Source organism: Gopherus flavomarginatus, chromosome 10 (assembly GCF_025201925.1).
Source record: "Gopherus flavomarginatus isolate rGopFla2 chromosome 10, rGopFla2.mat.asm, whole genome shotgun sequence".
Classification (NCBI taxonomy): Eukaryota; Metazoa; Chordata; order Testudines; family Testudinidae; genus Gopherus; species Gopherus flavomarginatus.
The window spans coordinates 43,276,459-43,294,458 of record NC_066626.1 but is presented as its reverse complement, the minus strand read 5'-3'; the positions used below and the strand labels follow the sequence as shown (position 1 = coordinate 43,294,458).

General features: G+C 46.5%; 1 protein-coding gene across 1 annotated transcript in view; it reads left to right on the top strand.

Annotated features, from left to right (window-relative positions):
* MYO3B (myosin IIIB) overlaps positions 1-18,000 on the top strand; it is a 390,911-nt gene that overhangs the window by 267,772 nt on the left and 105,139 nt on the right. The window contains exon 30 of the mRNA XM_050916262.1: positions 4,091-4,211. Coding sequence (XP_050772219.1) covers positions 4,091-4,211 — 121 coding nt within the window. The remainder of the gene's footprint in view (positions 1-4,090; positions 4,212-18,000) is intronic.

Below are 18,000 nucleotides of genomic sequence, written 5' to 3'. Positions count from 1 at the left end.
AAACCCTCTCAAATTTTGACATTTAAACACTGGAAGTGCTTATTTGAGAAATGAGAGAGTCAGAGGTCTTACTTGGGAACCCAAGTTTGAACATTGAGCCTGTAAAGTATCATGATATTATGGTATCTTCCCTTCAACAAGTGACTAGTTTGCATTTCCAAGGGCACAGTAATTCTTGTTTGTTACTGTAAATGGGATTAGGATTTGAAAGTGTCTGTCTATGTAAGGAGTAAGTAGCTGTTTTACATGCTCTTTTATGGTTAGGAATGAAGAGAGAGAGAGAGAGAGAGAGAGAGAGAGAGAGAGATCTTTCTTGAGCAGGGTGAATCCTCTCTTGCTGCTTTAAAATGTTTCCGTACCTCCTGCCTATATGTTTTATGCATCGATCTACGATTGTCCTGATTGCTCTCGACATTGTGCTCAACAGCCCATTGTAGCATGGCATTCCCTGTGCGAATCAGCAGGAAAATGCCTGGACTTTCTGCTGACCAAAATTGAACAACTTTGAGTGTAATCTATATGGCTCAGTAAATTCTTTGTGAATCAAGTCTCAGAGTCCTGAAAGTAAAAATAATTGCAACTTGCTACCTGCTGAACCTGAGGGAAAACTCATTTTATATGATCATCAGTATCCAAAGTACATGGCACATATAATATTTAACACTGAATGACTATTAATCTGAGTGATAATGTGCAGTTCACATCCCATTTTGCTTCAAGCTCAAATCCTGTTGTCATTAGCCATGTAAAGGATCAGGACTGAATATATTGTTGCTGTAGTTTGCGGTAGAGAATACATAAGGTGAAAATAAAGTGACAGCTGGTAATCATTCTTCTTCAGTGATGTGATGATTGTTCATGGGGCACTAGCAACATGAATCTACTAATTTCACACTCTTTGAGCCAAGTGCTTAGTGTCAAAACCAGCCAAAGTCAGTAATGCAAATTGCTGTGATGGAGCAGCTTCCCGACCTCTCAGCCTCTCTCAGTAGAATGCCCTGTGTGTATGTTGCTTTGGAAACATTATGGATCCATTTCACAAATGCTGAAGTGAAGCACTCCTCTGAATGTTGAATGAAACCTCTAGGAAGCATGTTGGTCTGCCATGCTACTGAAGTTATCCCGTGAGTCAAAGGAGAATCAGGAATTGCACACCTGTTACCTTGCAGAACCTAAGCATTCTAGGAAACCTGTTTTTGATAGAGTTTAATCAAAGACAAGCTAAGTTCTAAAATATTTATGAAAACAAAGGAATACAGTGGAGCCTGTTACAGTGAAATCAGATATAGTCAAGCTCCATTTATTTAGTGAATGAAGGACAATCCTGAATTGTTTCATTGCATTAAAAAAAAAGTGAAGAGGGGTCCAGTGTATCCACAGGGTAAAAAATGCCATTGTAAGAAATGTGACACTCTGTTTTTAAAAACAGTAAAGAGGAAAAAAAGTCTAAAGATTCAGACTTAAGTGAAAAACAAACCTGCTGCTGCTATCATTATTTTATTATTTTAGTTTATTTTCAGTGCTCCTTTTTATTTAAACTTGTCCATAGACTGACCAGTATTTGGCACATTTCAGCTCTGTAGAGATAGCTGCTGCTGGCCAGTTGTCTTTGCAGCCAACATCAGAGTAGGCTTCTTGTCTGGTCAGTAGGAGATAGTTAAGGATTGGAAGGCTGATCACATGAGGCAACTGAATGTTTGCCTCACTCTGCCAGATAGGCAGACTTTTCCAGTCTTATTATTAAGGAGGGAAAGTGCTTCAGTCTCATGACACCTTAATGCTGTATTTACAGCACCTCAGCAGGCCCAACTTCTATCATTCTTTCTGCAAAAGAATGGTTATTTATTTCAGTGGAAATTAAGTGAAAGATAAAGACATCTTACTAAAAAGCAATTTTTGCTGCTTCTAACACTGGCAATTCTGAAAATTCCAAAAGGCACTGAAATATTTTGGTTGTTATGGTGCACTGCATACCACAGCTCAAGCAGTTCAGGTGGCTTTCATTTTCTTGTATTGCACAGAAAAATGTGACTACATAGATTTTCTCGAGAAACACTGGTTGAAGAGAAGACAGTTAATGCTATCCTGTGATTAAACTAGACAGGAAGGGGATAGGTTACAGCTCTCCCTAAGGAAACACTTTAAAAGAGATTATGGTGACTATTTTTCTATTTTCTTTAACACACACTAATTATTACATAACAGAACATCAGTATGGGCTGCTTTTAAAAGAATAGTTAAATGTTGAAAGATGAGACTCCATGAATAATCCCAAAATGTGAGGATTTTAAGGTGTAAACTGTACAGGGCAGGGACTTTGTCTTCTTTTGTGTGGATAATGCCTAGTGGTCCTGGAATTTAAAACACTGTAGGAAAAATAAAAACAATGAGGAGTCCAGTGGTACCTTAAAGACTAACAGATTTAGTTGGGCATAAGCTTTCGTGGGTGAAAAACACCACTTCTCAGAGTGCCATCAAACTCCTCGTTTTTGTGGATATAGACTAACATGGCTACCCCTCTGATACTGGGAAAAATAGCTGTTATCAACACACATTTCTGATTTCATAGAAATCATAAGCATTAGAGATGGAAATGACCTGTAGGTCTTCTGATCTATCCTCCTATATTTAGGTTATCTGGGCCCTTCTCCATCCTACTACATCCTTTAGCCAGTGCAGGATCAATCCATTCAGTATATTCTCAAATTTCTTGGGCCTGATCCTGCATTGGGATCCACTATGCCCATACAGAGTCTCACTGATGTCATTACAACATCAGGGCTTAGATTTCAACAACTCAGGTGATGGGGCTTTCTCCTATTCCATGTGGGATGATTCTGCAGACTGAACCTGATGCTTTACTGCCTTTCCTAAAGTAGAGAGACTTTCCTAATTGAGGCCACTGCTGGGAGATGTGTCCTCATATTCACTCCAAGTTCTCTTTTGCATGTTATCATCCTATTAGTTCTTACTATACTCGGGGGTGGTCCATGACAGACAATCCTTTCCCTATGTTGTTTCCATGATTCATATATTGTGCAGTAGAAGGTTATCATCATTTTCGAGTGTGTATTGTATTTAAACTACGTTGTATGTATTTTCCTCATGTCAACCCTCTCCTGCCATTTAATCATTTTATTTATGGTTTAAAATAAATCAGTGTTTGATATAGATTCTAGGGGAGAGAAGGAAACCCTTGATTTTAGTTTCCTTTGTGACATTTCCTTAAATTTCTTGCTTCTCAAATGCACCACTGTATTCATAAGGTCTGGTCTTACCTGTGCTGTATACAAGAGTTATTATATCTTTGCTCAGTGCTAGAGAGAATGAAGCCCAAATTTATATTGGATACAATTTTGAAAAGTGCTGAACTGACTCAGGTGCCAAAATCCTATTGACTTTCTGTAGGGCTTAAGCACATTTGAAAATTTTACCCACTGACTTTTTTTGTCATTCCATTGCACTGGAAGCTTCTTATCTAATTTACTGTTTCTTACCTGCTGCTTAACTTGTGTGCTTTTGTGTTGGTGGTATAACTTCAAAACATTTCTTGGCATCTGAAGATATTTGACATGATTGAGCCTAATGTATCTTTAAAATGCTCTGTTATGGTTACAGCTGCTTGAAAAACAAGGGAAGAAAAAATTGTGATGTTTGTTGTTAAAACTTGACAAAAAATTAAGTCAAAATTTCAAATGTTGAAAAATGTTAATAAGTTCTAATCCTGGTAGTTGAGGGTAAAACTGAATAGTTTTTTTTTTATTACTGTTTTAGTTAATATATCATGGGCCTGATTTTCATTTAAACTAATTAATTACATTTATTCTCATTTTAAGTTTCTTTGCACTACCAGAGTGGTGTAAAGTGGCCTTAGTGTAAGTGAAAATCAGGCCCTATATATTTTTCCAGTGTTTTAAAAGTGGACCCAATTCTGCAAGGTGCTGACTGCCTTTCGCCTCCATTTATTCAAATAGGGGCCAAAAGCACTCAGCTCTGAGCAGGACGGTGCCTGTTCTGTATGAGAAAAGCTGTTCGTTCTGTGTAGGACTGATTGTGACGTTTCCTCTTATTCATACTTGTGTCTGTCTAGCTTTCAGGGGATACATTGTTCGAAAAAATTATTCAAGATTGAAAAGTAGCGATGGTTACCCAGCTGATACTGAGTCTGTGAACGACTACTCCGCTCCCAGTCTTGGCTGTGAAGAACACTGGTGCGTTGAATCCTTTGGTGTCCATTATTTTCACAAAAATCATATCCCATACAACACAAGGTGAAAGGAATAGGCGCTGAAAACAAATACCCTGCCTCATCATTCACCCATCTCTTTGGTAGCCTGTTCTTCTGTAAGTAAGAAAACCTGTAACCGGGTCAATCCCTCCACCAGTTTAGTCATCTCGATGTTCTCTCTCTTATCAGAGTTTGATTTCTTTGTTTGTTGTGTTATCTGTCCAGATTGTGGGCCTGTAAATTTATCAGCAGCACCCTCAGTACCCATTGACTTCAGTGAGAGTTAAGTCTGCTCAGCGTTTCACAGGACTGGACTACACACTTGTGACTAAATTTGCTAAAGTGGAAGCTCCTTGAGGTAGGGGCATAGTTTTCTTTTATGTCTGTAATGCTCCATGCACATCTACAGTAGAAACAATAACAGTAAAAGGCAGGTCAGTAAGTCCCCTTCAGAGAGCCTAGGAGTAGAGCAAGTCTGAACCCTGGTTCTACCTCTTTGCTGAGAGAGCAGGTCTTTTGACCTTCTTCACTCCAAGCTCTACCAGCTGATCCACTCCATCCAGTTGCCCTCATGTATCTTACCTTCAGCTGGAGCTGCAGGAGGCAGCTGACTCTTCTATAGCTGTGATCCAGGCCATTGCATTGATTATTCACTGGGGTAGGAACCTCTCTTTGACACGTCTTTGTCTCTCTGGCCCAAGAATGACAGTTCTGGGTTCTCCCTGGAATATATACTTCCCAGTTAGCAGGCTCTTGCTGTGCTGCTACACCTCTTAATAGAGCTCTCTGAAAACTGATGACTTATTTGACTTTAAGTAGACTGCATTATTTCATGGAGTAAGATTTTAAAAAAGGTGACCTTTTAAAATGTCCAAACCCGTACTTCTGATTTCTCTCCTTGTACTCATAACATTCAGTTCAGTTAAATTCAATGATAACTTAGTGATTGGTTTGGATTGAATAATTTGTACAAAATGTTACAGTGTGTGTCATTAAAGGTTTCTAACCAGGTGCAACCACATGCATCTTCCTGGGCCACACAAGCCCAGAAGGCTACAGTGCTCTTTAGTGCAGCAATCTGATTTATGGAAGGGAAAGGTTTGGCCCAATGAACAAGGGCAAAAAGAATAAAAGCTTGTTGCAATGCTGTTTGGGCAAAGGGAGAGTTCATGGAAATGAGCTCTGTAAAACTTACCACCACAACTCTGTCTGCTTGCTGGTCCTCTCTCCCTGAGGAGATCCATAACTCGCCATGTGTGCGGCTGCAGGGTGCAGCTCCCTACCCTTGTGAGGTACTCCAGCGGGACTCTCTTGCGGTCGTCTTAGTCGTGCTGGTAGCGGCATGGTGATCCCTTCAGCTGCCTGCTGATGATGGTAAAAATCAGCTGCCACCATCTCTATCATGCTGAGTATGTTTCCCAGACACGAAGAAGAGCTCGATGTAAGCTTAAAAGCATCTCTCTCTCACCAACAGAAGTTGGTCCAGTAAAAGATATTACCTCACCCACCTTCTCTCTCTGATAGATAGGCCCATTCCAGGCTGACTATTTCCCCACCCTGTATCAGGCTATTTTTGGAATTACTCTCTGTTTTCCAGGTAGATGTGTTTTCTTGGATTAGGTAGTATTTTTCACAGCTATATAGCCCCTCAGGCTCATGAAACTTCAGGGACCAGCAGGCATTGAGACAAATCTGGGCTGGGTAGAACACACATAGAACACAGTTGCTAATGGGAGTGCATTGCCCATCCATCTCTTACGCAGGAATGTACTTGATACACACTCTGAGCTTCACAATAAAATCCACACATTCTCTAATCCAGAGCTGTAGTCTGTTAAAATGTCACCACTTCTGATGATACTTGGTTTTATGCCTGATAAATATTGCAAATTATGAGCCTGATCCTGTAAATTTCTCAGCAGCACCCTCCTCCCCACCACTGACTTCAATGAGACTTGGGAGTACTCAGCATTTCATAAAAGACACTTAGTATCTTGCAAGTCTGGATTCTATCAATTACCTTTCATAAATCAAGCTGCACTTCCATGTGTGGCTGTTACTGGGTACTGGGTTTTTTTAAGCATATGGCTGTTCAGTCATATAGGAAACATATAGGAAACAGGAATGCTGATGAATAATAGTTCAGATGTTTAACACGGTAGCCTGTAATATATCCCTAGAGAAGGCAGCTTCATTGTTGATTCACATACCTTTACATTCAAGTGTAGAATAATAAAATTTTCTTTAGATTTTCTTTTTATTTGGTGGTTGGTTAGGTTTTTTAGGTAGGTAGTTTGTGAGAATAAAAAATGAGCTGAAATGTATTCTGTGGGTCAGAAAGCAGAATTACATCTAGGGTACTCAGTTTCAATTCGTGATATCCACAGGAACACAACTGTATACAATTCAATGTGTCACAATCTGGCTTTCTTCCTGAAGTCAATTCAAAAGTTCAGCATAACTGAATTGAGAGTATATATTCTAATATTTGAGGAAATCATACTGTTTCCAAAATGTACAAAAGAAATGGGCACATGTAGGTAGAGACTTTTAAAAACTTAAATTCCTTCAAATGAATTTAGGCTATCCACTTAGCCTGTAGAGCAGAGTAGAAGTAAATACAGGCTATTAAATGACATTAAATGTTATTAAAAACACCAGCTTCTTATTTCAACTGAGCACTAAATATCTCCTACATTTAGCTGCCTAATTTCGAAATAAGAAGGAACTGTACTCAAATACAAAGGACCTTTTTACATGAACCTCAATAATTGATATATCACAATTGTGACTATGTTGCTAGTTACTTAACAAATAGCTTTTTACTGTACAAAGTAGGAGTATAAATATCTGCATAACATTAATTTATACGTTAGTGGCATAAATACTTCCTATCATTTAAATGGCATGTTCTTACATTTTACTGTATAGAACTGAGCGGCAGCCTGTGGAACTTTCTGATTGTGAAGAATTTTAGGGTTACATTGGCTTCAATGGGAATTGCACTTGATCTGAATTTGGCAACGAAGCATATCTGCATATATCAGTTTTGCCAACCCACTTTCTGATATCCCCAGCCACGAGCAGAAATCCTCAACTGGTCGATTACAGCTAGAAGCTGGCTCCTTTTCATGGCCTGAGCAGCACACAGGGGCCAAATCACAATCAGAATCTTGCCTATAATATCTAAATCAAAACAGAATGGGCAAAATTTACCTTGAGGACCCTGCCTTGGCCAAAACTTAAGCCCATCAAGGAAAGTGAAAAACCTTCTGAGCCCTCCTCAAAACCTTCCATCCCAGAATATATCATTCTATGAAGCCAAAGATGCTACAGCTTGCTAAAACGATATCTGTTATGTCACAGAATGACATATTCTGGGATATCGTCAGCTAACCAGGAAGTGCTGGATTTGATGAGTGGGGAGAGGAATTTCTTTAGGTAGGTAGTTAAAACTTTTTTCGGTGTTGAATGCTTCTCACAAGCTTCTCAGTGGGCACTGGGAAGGTGGTGGGTGGCAGGTAAATAAAGCACTGGAATACAGGATTAACTTTATTATTATCCCTCAATATTAATACATCATGGGGGTTGTTTTTAAACAAATAGCCTTAAAAACATACAAGATATGTAAGCATAAAAAGAGGAAAGCTGCTGTCTAAAATTTGTCCCATGAGTCACCAATAAATCCTGATCACACAGTGACTACTAACTTTAGTAGTCAGGGATTTTGTTAAACCCTCCACAGAATTCCTGCATTTTAGGTGCTCAAATGCTCTCATTCTCCTTTGACTGTCCTTAAAAGTCATGCAAAGCCTAGGAGCATGCTCTTCCGGAGGTCACTGATTGTGATGTCTTGCACTTCTATTTGTTCTTGAGTTGCTCATTCATATCCTTAGGGATGCTCCAAGTACCCCAGTAATCACTGGGATCACCTTTGTTTTAGTTTTCCATAATTATTCCACTTTATGGCAAAGTTCTTCATAGTTCACTATCTTCTCTTCTTGTTTATTTTTTTTATACTTCTGTCTGCTAGTATGAAGGTATCAATTAACATGGTCACAATTGTCTTTTTTTCTACAACAACAACGTCCAACCTATTTGCCTGCACCATTTGTCTGTGGCAATTGCTGAATCCCATAAAAACTTAGCCTGTTCATTATCTAGAGCATTTTCAATTCAGTGGTCCTAATACCACATACTGTGTTTGAGTCCATACTTGCTGTAGAGACTCCAATACATACACTTGGATTATGTCTACACTGCAGTTGAAAACCCACGGCTGGCCAGTGCCAGCTGACTCTAGCTAAGGGCTGTTTAAATGCAGTGTAGACATTCAGGTTCAGGCTGCAGCCTGAGCTCTGGGACCCTCCCACCTCACAGGGTTCTAGAGTTTGGGCTCCCCAAACATTTACACTGCAATTAAACAGCCCCTTAGCCTATGAGCCTGAGTCAGCTGGCATAGGCCAGCTGCAGGATTTTAACTGCAGTGTAGACCTACCATTGGTTACTTCATTGTGTTTGTTCAAATACTCTCTCCCAGACAGGCTCCTGCAAGTGTTCAACACATGCTCCACTAGCTCTTGCTCTTTAGAACACATTCTGCAGTTTGGGGAGCAGTTCTGTTAGTCAATTTTGTTTTCAAATGTAATTAAGTCTTAAGGACTGCTCATGCGCACTCATAATGAGGCACCCTGTCTATTTTTTTTTTTTAGGTGTCCTCCTACAGACCATGAGTTTGTTAATCTTCATTCACTAATGGGTTCAGTCTCTCTCCACCACTGTCTGTGCATTGATTTCTCTGTAAATCTTTCAAGTCCTTCTTTGGCAATTTGGTTTCTTCTTTCTTTTATGCTGTCTTGGGCTGGGATGCATGCTCAGCAGTTGCATGTTATCATAACCAGATGATCTTTTACTCTGGCTAACTCCTCATATATTTTGATGTTATATTCTTCATTGTCAGTTGCTTCCTCCACAGAGAGCAGACCTCTTCTTCCACCACATTGTCAGATGTACATCCTGTCCATGTCTTGATTCATATTCATTACTTTATGCTTTGCCAGGAGCTTTCTTGTTTGCATGACAAATATTTTCTTCTCTTGATTCTCTTGATCACTCCAGCAATGTATTGTCCACGGATCAAATTCTTTGAGTTGAGTTCTGTCCTCAGTGTAGTTTTTATTTGTCTGTCATATTCTTTCCTCACTTCTTCTTTGACTTCCTTATGATGTAATTTTAACAGTTCCCTGATTGCAAGGTGTTTGTAGGGGCCATGCTGAGAGAGAGCTTAGATAGTACCTTTGTTAACTTGTATGCCATTCAGTTGTATCAATTTGCCCCCTGTATGGACACCAACACACATTTATGTAAGCCAACCCATAGCTTTATATCTTCACCAAACTGTTCTACACAGGTCTTCACTCTCTGTCTCCTTTTCTGACCATCCATAGTTTCAGATCATCAACATATAACAAATGGTTAACTGGTTGTTGTTGTTCGCTGTTATGATAACCATAATTTATCTCATGGACCATCCATGTCTGCAGCAGCATTGCTACCACAAATGGCATAAGGAATTCTCTTGAAAAATTCCTCTTTTAATTAGGGCCTCATCAATGAGAGTCCCTTCCAGGTACAGTTGAGTGTTCCAGTTAACCACAGATTGCTACAGACAGGAAATGATCTTTGGATGAACCTTGTGCATTTTCAGTGTGTCGAGGATACATGAATGTGGGATGCGGTCATATGTGGGTTTTTTTTGTGTTTTGTTTTGGCATCTTCTGTGATCCTCCTGTTCAGCCTAAGGCAGTGTTTTGTCCCTTTCATGTTTACTGTACAGCCTTTTTGCTCAGGAGGTGGAATTCCATTGTGAGCTAGCACTGTCCAGATCTTCTTTGCCAGATATGCTGTTAGAAATTTCCACATATTTAGAAAATACTTGATTGGTCTATAATTCATAGAATCACTGCAGCCTTCTGTCTTTTTTTGTATGAGGATGATTCTCCCTGTCACCATCTGTCTTGGACATTCGTTCTTCAAACATTTATTAAGTTGTTCAAGTAAACAACCATAAAGGCATTTTAGTCAGAATCCATGCACCGCATCTGGTGTGGAAGCTTTCCAATTTTTCATTCCTGTTGGTACCTCATCTACTTCTTTCTTTGATATTCCTCTGTATTCTTCTATTGTGTGGTTTTTAAATTTTCTCTCACATTTTTAATCCAGTCCACAGTCTGGTTATGTTGTACATCCTCAGACCAGATTTCCTTCCAGGAGCACTGAAACTCTTCCACATTATTTATTGACTTTCTATTTTTTCCTATTTTGCTTTTAACATTGACCTGATCAAAGAATCTCTTAGAGTCTCTCGTGAAAGGTCTTTTCTCTTGATACTGACAGCATCATACTAAATATCTTTCAAGTCTCTGACTCGGTGTGATCAGCTTGTTTACATTGTTCCTTTACCACTCTCACATCCCTTTCATTCAGCAGATATTTCATCTCCAGGGCCTTTCACTTCTGTTTTCTCTTCAGATGGTTTTTCTCAAATTCAGTGTAAAAGCTTAATCTTCTGGTCTAACCTTCATTTCCATGGATGGTGTGGAATATTTGGAGTTTTCTGGTGGTTCATTCATCAGGCTTGATGTTAAGCCAATGAGCTGCTACTGTTGCTGTAGCATACATTGAACTAGCAAATACTCGTTGGTCTTACAGCTTCCTTGAGTGTTTCATTCGATTCTTGTACTATATCATCTGGTCTTTGCTGGTCTATACATTTCATACATGGTAGAGTTGGTTGGTGATCAGTGTCTCTTAACTCTGTATGATCTCAAGCAACAAATCATTCATATTTCCCAAACTTTCTTCAGGTGAGATTTCACTCATATTTGTCCTCAATATTTCCTCAATCATTTCTGGCTGCTGTTTATCCTGTATCATTGCTTCTATCAATACGTTTGCATGTGGTTCAACACCACTGATCTCTTTTCATGCTTTCAAGCTCCAATTGTGTAAATTCTTTTCTTTGGAATTGTAGAGGTGCTGGCCAGGGCTCGACCCTCTCCGGGGCAGAGGGAAGCCTATCCCAGGGACGACTCCAGGCACCAGCGCACCAAGAGCATGCCTGAGGCGGCAAGCCGTAGGGGGCGGCCTGCTGGTTGCTGTGAGGGCGGCAGTCAGGCTGCCTTCAGCGGCATGCCTGCGGGAGGTCCACTGGTCCCACGGTTTCGGCGGCAATTTGGCAGTGGGTACGTCGAAGGCGTGGGACCGGCGGACCTCCTGCAGGCGTGCCAACAAAAGCCTCCTGACTGCCGTGCCTGGGGTGGCAAAATACATAGAGCCACCCCTGGCCACACTGGCTCACTGCACACTGCTGAGGTTTGAGGAATTAGTCCAGCCATGGGAGTCTTTCCTGGTGGCCCTTGCAGTAACTGCAATAAACACTGCAAGCCCAGGCCCTGGGTCAGGGTGGGGCAACAATGAGTCGAGTGCTCAGGTTCTCAGGCAGGGCTAAGCCACCACAGTACAATAGGAATAAACCCAGCCCCTGGATCAGGGCGGAGCAACAGTGAGTCAGGTACTCAGGCCCTCCGGCAGAGCTGAGCACTGGCAGTATAAACAGTAGCAATAAGCCCAGACCCTGGGTCAGGGCAGGGCAGCAATGAGCTGGGGCTCAGGCCTTCTGGCAGGGCTGAGCATTGACAGTACAAATAGTATCAAGCCCAGGCCCTAGGTCAGGGCGGGGCGATATGGAGTCAGGAGCTCAGACCCCCAGGCAGGGCTGAGCAACAACAGTAGGCCCAAGCCTCCAAGCCCAGGCCCTAGGTGGAGACTGCCACCAGCAAGTTGGGTGGCAGAGGAGACGCAGGCCCTCCCTTTCCACTGCTTCCTAGCCCAGGGCCCTAACAGTGGCAGAAGACTCGCTGCATAGCCAGTGGGGATCCTGGCCACAACACACTGACATGGGCTCTGGCAGTGCTGCAGCCAGACTAGGGTCGGCTGCCCACGGGCTACTTCCAGACTCCCCCTCGGGTAGTACCTGGGTCATGGTATTGTCCTCTGGGGGTCCACTACCATGGGTTCCTTGGGGTAGTGGGCGAGTGGCAGGCCCGGCAGCTCCTCCAGGTAGTGGGCATAGGGCAGGTCCGGCACCTCCTCCGGGTAGTGAGCACCAGCTGGTCAGGTCAGTCCTGGCGTGTACCTTGGGCCGCAGGGGTTTCCCCGTCATGGGCTAGGCAGGAGATGTCTGGCTGCCTGGTGGCTGGCTACCTAGTCAGTTCTGAGGGTGAGCCTTTATACTTCCGGGTCACAGCCTGACCCTCTGAGGGGTGGGCTCCAAGCTCCCTAGCTCTGCCTACTCCGAATGGGCTAGTCCTGCTCCGGGGCAGAGGGGAGCCACACCACCTCACTACAGAAATAAAGCTTCTTCTTCGAGTGCTTGTTCATATCCATTCCAGTAGGTGTGCGTGCGCCGCGTGCACGTTCGTCGGAGACTTTTACCCTAGCAACACTCGGTGGGCCGGCAGGGCGCCCCCTGGAGTGGCGCCGCTATGGCGCCAGTTATATACCCCTGCCGGCCCGCCGCTCCTCAGTTCCTTCTTACCGCCCGTGTCGGTCATTGGAACTGTGGAGCACAGCGTGCTGTTCTCCACCTCCCTAGTGATTCACTCATCTTCTCTTATTGTATATAGTTTGTTTAATTGTAGTTAGTTAGTGTATTTAGTAGTTCAGTTTGTATAGTGTAGATAGTTTGACGGGATTGGGGGGTTAGCCCCTTCCCCGACCCCGGTGCCGGGCCCATGCCCGGCTCACCGGGCTTCAAGCCGTGTGCGGTCTGTCGTCGGCCAATGCCTACTGGTGACCCACACGAAGCCTGCCTTAAGTGCTTGGGCGAGGCCCATCTAACAGACAAGTGCCGGATTTGTAAGGCCTTTAAGCCCCGAACCAAAAAAGAGCGGGATGTTCACCTCAGGCAGCTGCTGATGGAGGCAGCGCTGACTCGCCACTCCTCGACACCGGCACCGAGATCAGCCGCTTCATCAGCACCGGAACATACCTCAGTGAAGACTCCGAGTCACCGGCCTTCTCCGGCACCGACTTCTACCCAGCACCGCTCGAAGTCACCTCCGAGCAAGAAGTGCAAGCCTCCTGCGGCTGCAGTGCCCGCACCGCAGTCAGAGCACTTAGCCAGACCGGACTGCCTTGCACTGCCGTCTGCCGCAGCGTCAACTTCCGCCGCACCGTTGACTCCGGCCCCAGACGAGCCGTTGAGTCCGGTGCATACCAGCTCCCCGGCGCGGGCCGCGGTTGAGCTTGTCGTGCCCTCCACTCTGGAGGCGTTCTCCGTGGCACGGGACCTGATCGTGCTAACGGAGCCTGAGCTGCCTCGAGCCCCGGCACCACCGGTGCGGGTCCCCCAATCCACAGGCAAGCCGGCCCTTGTCAGACCTTCTTCGCCAGGTACCATGGGACTTCGTCACTCTCGGTCCCGATCCAGGTCCCGCAGACACTCACCGTCCCGCCATCATTCTCAATCATGCGGCCCCTCGCAGTCCCGGTACCGCTCCCCGTCACGGTACTGGTCGTACTCGTGGTACTGCTCGAGGTCCCGGTCGCCGTCCGGACACTACCGGCACCGTTCCAGGTCCCGTCATCACTCACGGCACCGGGCTTCTCGCAGCCATTCTCGACACTACGGCTTCCGGCACCGGTCGACCTCCCGGCACCGAGCTGGTCGCAGGTCCCGGTCGCAATCTTGGCACCGTAGAGGGTCGCGGCACTGCTCCCCGGCACCGTGTAGGGACGATTCCAGCGGATGCAGGCACCATCACTTCGCAGTCTCCGCACCGCCATGGCCATCTCGTCCACCATCAGTCTCCTCCCATGCCGGATCGGCGTCGTACGAGGACTCAGACAACCAGCAGGACCCTCAGCAGTGGTCCTTTTGGACTCCTTGGGCTTACCATCAGAGCCAAGGTGCCCCACATCCACCGCCGTGCTCGAGGCCCTCTGAACATAGGGCGCCAGAGGCCACGGTGAGCAGACCCCCTCCAGAGGATGCAGAACATCTCCCAGCGCTGGGCTCCGATGTGCAAGACCCACCCCAGGATGTCCCACAGGACCACGACTCGCTTCAGGACCCAGTGGTCCCTGGGGTCTCCTCCTCTTCGTCACCAGACGAGGCAGTAGCGGGGACATCCACATCTGGAACGCCACCAATTGACCTCCGCTCTCACCAGGACCTCCTTCGCCGGGTCGCTCTTAATATAAGCCTGCCCGTGGAGGAAGTTCCTGAGGTGGAAGACCCAGTGGTCACCATCCTGTCAGCGGAGGCCCCAACAAGGGTTGCCCTCCCCTTTATTCGTACCATACAGGCTCGAGCGGATACAATCTGGCAAACCCCGGCTTCCGTTCTACCTACAGCCAAAGGGGTCGAGCACAAATATATGGTCCCATCCAAGGGGTACGAGTACCTGTACGTACACCCTCCCCCTTGTTCGTTAGTGGTTGAATCAGTTAACGAGCAAGAGCGCCATGGCCAACAAGCCCCTGCGCCTAAATCGAGGGAAGCCAGGCGCATGGACTTGTTGGGAAGGAAGGTCTACTCTGCTGGGGGCCTCCAGCTCAGAGTGGCAAATCAGCAAGCCCTCCTGAGTAGATACAATTATAACACATGGGAGTCGGTTGGGAAGTTTCTCGAACTAGTCCCGCAGGATTCCCGCCAGGAGTTCTCGGCTCTCCTGGAGGAGGGGAAAAAAGTGGCACGAACCTCCCTCCAGGCCTCGCTAGATGCCGCTGATTCGGCAGCTAGAACAGTCGCCTCAGGGATCGCCATGAGGCGCATATCGTGGCTGCAGGCATCCGGTCTACCACCAGAGCTGCAATACACTATACAGGACCTACCATTTGATGGTCAGGGCCTGTTCTCCCAAAAGACAGATCAGCGCCTCCATAGTTTGAAGGATAACCACGTGATCATGCAGTCCCTCGGCATGCATATGCCACAGACCCAGAGGCGACCTTTCCACCCTCAACCTCAGCGTCACTATCCCCCGCCTTGGCCAAGACAGGACTTCTCCAGAAGGAGAGGCCGTAACTCCCGCAGACGCCAATCGGGCCTGCAAGGGGGTAACAACTCCGGACCCGCCAAACCACTGGCGGGACCAAAGCCAAACTTTTGAGGGTGCGCTCTGGAGCACTGTACCAATTACCTCCCAGGATCCTTTTCAGTTCACCAACCACCTTGCCGCATTCTTCCCTGCATGGTCCCAGATAACATTGGACCTATGGGTTCTCAGCACGGTCGAGTGTGGTTACCGCCTTCAGTTTAATTCGTCCCCTCCTTCCCACCCTCCCTCCCCGTCCCTCTTCAGGGACCCCTCTCACAAGCAACTCCTTCTGCAGGAGGTTTCGAAGCTCCTTGCATTGGGAGCTATAGAGGAGGTTCCGGAGCACCTAAGGGGAAGAGGGTTCTATTCCAGGTACTTCCTAATTCCCAAGGCAAAAGGAGGCCTCCGGCCCATCCTGGACCTGCGAGCTCTGAACAAGTTCATCACGAAGTTCAAGTTCCACATGGTATCCCTGGGAAACATTATACCCTCCTCGGATCCCGGAGATTGGTACGCTGCTCTCGACATGAGGGATGCATATTTTCATATTGCGATTTACTCCTCACACAGAAGTTTCCTTCGCTTCGTGATAAACCGCCACCACTACCAATTTGCGGTCCTTCCCTTTGGCCTCTCCTCGGCCCCTCGAGTATTCACAAAGTGTATGGCAGTAGTCGCCGCCTACCTCCGCCGCCATCGAGTTCACGTTTTCCCGTATCTCGACGACTGGCTTATTCGAGGGACCTCCGAGGCTCAGGTTGCCGCACACGTAAGCATCATCAAGGACCTATTTTCCCATCTAGGTCTGATCCTCAACCTAGACAAGTCCATTCTGCTTCCTACGCAGAGGATAGAATTCATCGGGGCCATGCTGGACTCGAATCTTGCAACGGCCAGTCTACCTCCACAGAGGTTCCAGGCTATAGTCTCTCTCATCCAGAGGCTACAAGCCTTCGCAACAACCTCTGTCCGTACCACCTTCATCCTACTCGGCCACATGGCAGTGTGCACTTTCGTGACAAAGCACACGAGACTACGCATGCGCCCTCTCCAGACTTGGCTTGCCTCGGTTTATCGTCCGCGCAGGGATGCCCTGGACATGGTAGTCACAATCCCAACAAAAACCCTGGACTCCCTCAACTGGTGGCTGACACCTTCCCTGGTGTGTGCCGGTCGCCTGTTCCACCTACCACAGCCTTCGGTGTCGTTAACGACGGATGCTTCATCCCTGGGCTGGGGTGCACACTTAGGGCACCTTCACACCCAGGGCCTTTGGTCCTCACGAGAGCTGGCTCTGCATATCAATGTTCGCGAACTGAGAGCAGTCCACTTGGCATGCCAAGCCTTCCAACACCATCTACAGGGCCGTTGTGTTGCGATTTTCACAAACAACACAACGGCCATGTATTACATAAACAAACAGGGGGGCACACGGTCTTCTCCCCTTTGCCAAGAGGCGATGCGACTGTGGGACTTCTGTATAGCCCACTCGATAGACCTCGTAGCCTCCTTCCTTCCGGGAGTCCAGAACTCTCTCGCAGATCGCCTGAGCAGATCCTTCCTGTCCCACGAATGGTCCATTCGTCCGGACATCCTTCTTTCTGTATTCCGGAAGTTGGGCTTTCCCCAGATAGACCTATTTGCCTCCAGGGAAAACAGGAAATGCCAGGTATTCTGCTCCCTTCAAGGCCTTTCCCGGGGCTCTCTCTCGGACGCGTTCCTGATCCCCTGGAAGGGACATCTTCTCTATGCCTTTCCACCCTTTCCCCTAGTGCACAGAGTCGTGCTCAAGCTCCGCAGGGACAGGGCCAGACTGATACTGATAGCCCCCGCATGGCCGAGGCAACACTGGTATCCCATGCTGCTCGACCTATCCCTAACGACCCTGATACCACTGCCACTCTGCCCGGATCTTATAACGCAGGACTTCGGCAGGCTTCACCATTCAGACCTGCAGTCCCTGCACTGACGGCGTGGCTACTGTCTGGCTGAACCAATCTGAGCTCCGCTGCTCTGCCCAGGTCCAACAGGTCCTTTTGGGAAGTAGGAAACCCTCCACGAGGACGACATACCTCACCAAGTGGAAGCGGTTTTCTCTTTGGTGTACACAACGTTCCCTAGTTCCAGAGGCCGTTTCGATCCTTCTTATCCTGGAATACTTGTGGTACCTCAAGGAACAAGGTTTGGCACTCTCGTCAATAAGGGTGCATTTATCCACCATCTCCACCTTCCATCAAAGGGAGGCGAACAGTTCCACCTTCTCTCACCCGATAGTTTCGAGATTCCTTAAGGGCTTGGAGCGCCTATACCCACCAGTTAAGCCTCCTTCCCCTACCTGGGATCTCAACCTTGTTCTGGCTCGGCTCACAGCCCCACCCTCTGAGCCCTTGGCCACTTGCTCGTTGCTGTACCTGTCCTGGAAGACGGCCTTCCTGGTGGCTATCACATCGGCCAGGCGGGTTTCAGAGCTCCGTGCTTTGATGGCGGACCCCCCGTATACGATCTTCCACAAAGACAAGGTGCAGCTACGCCCGCATCCAGCTTTCCTCCCCAAGGTGGTCTCGGCCTTCCACATTAATCAGGATATATTCCTACCGGTCTTCTTCCCGAAGCCGCACGCATCAAGCAGGGACCAACAGCTTCACACCCTGGATGTCCGTTGAGCCC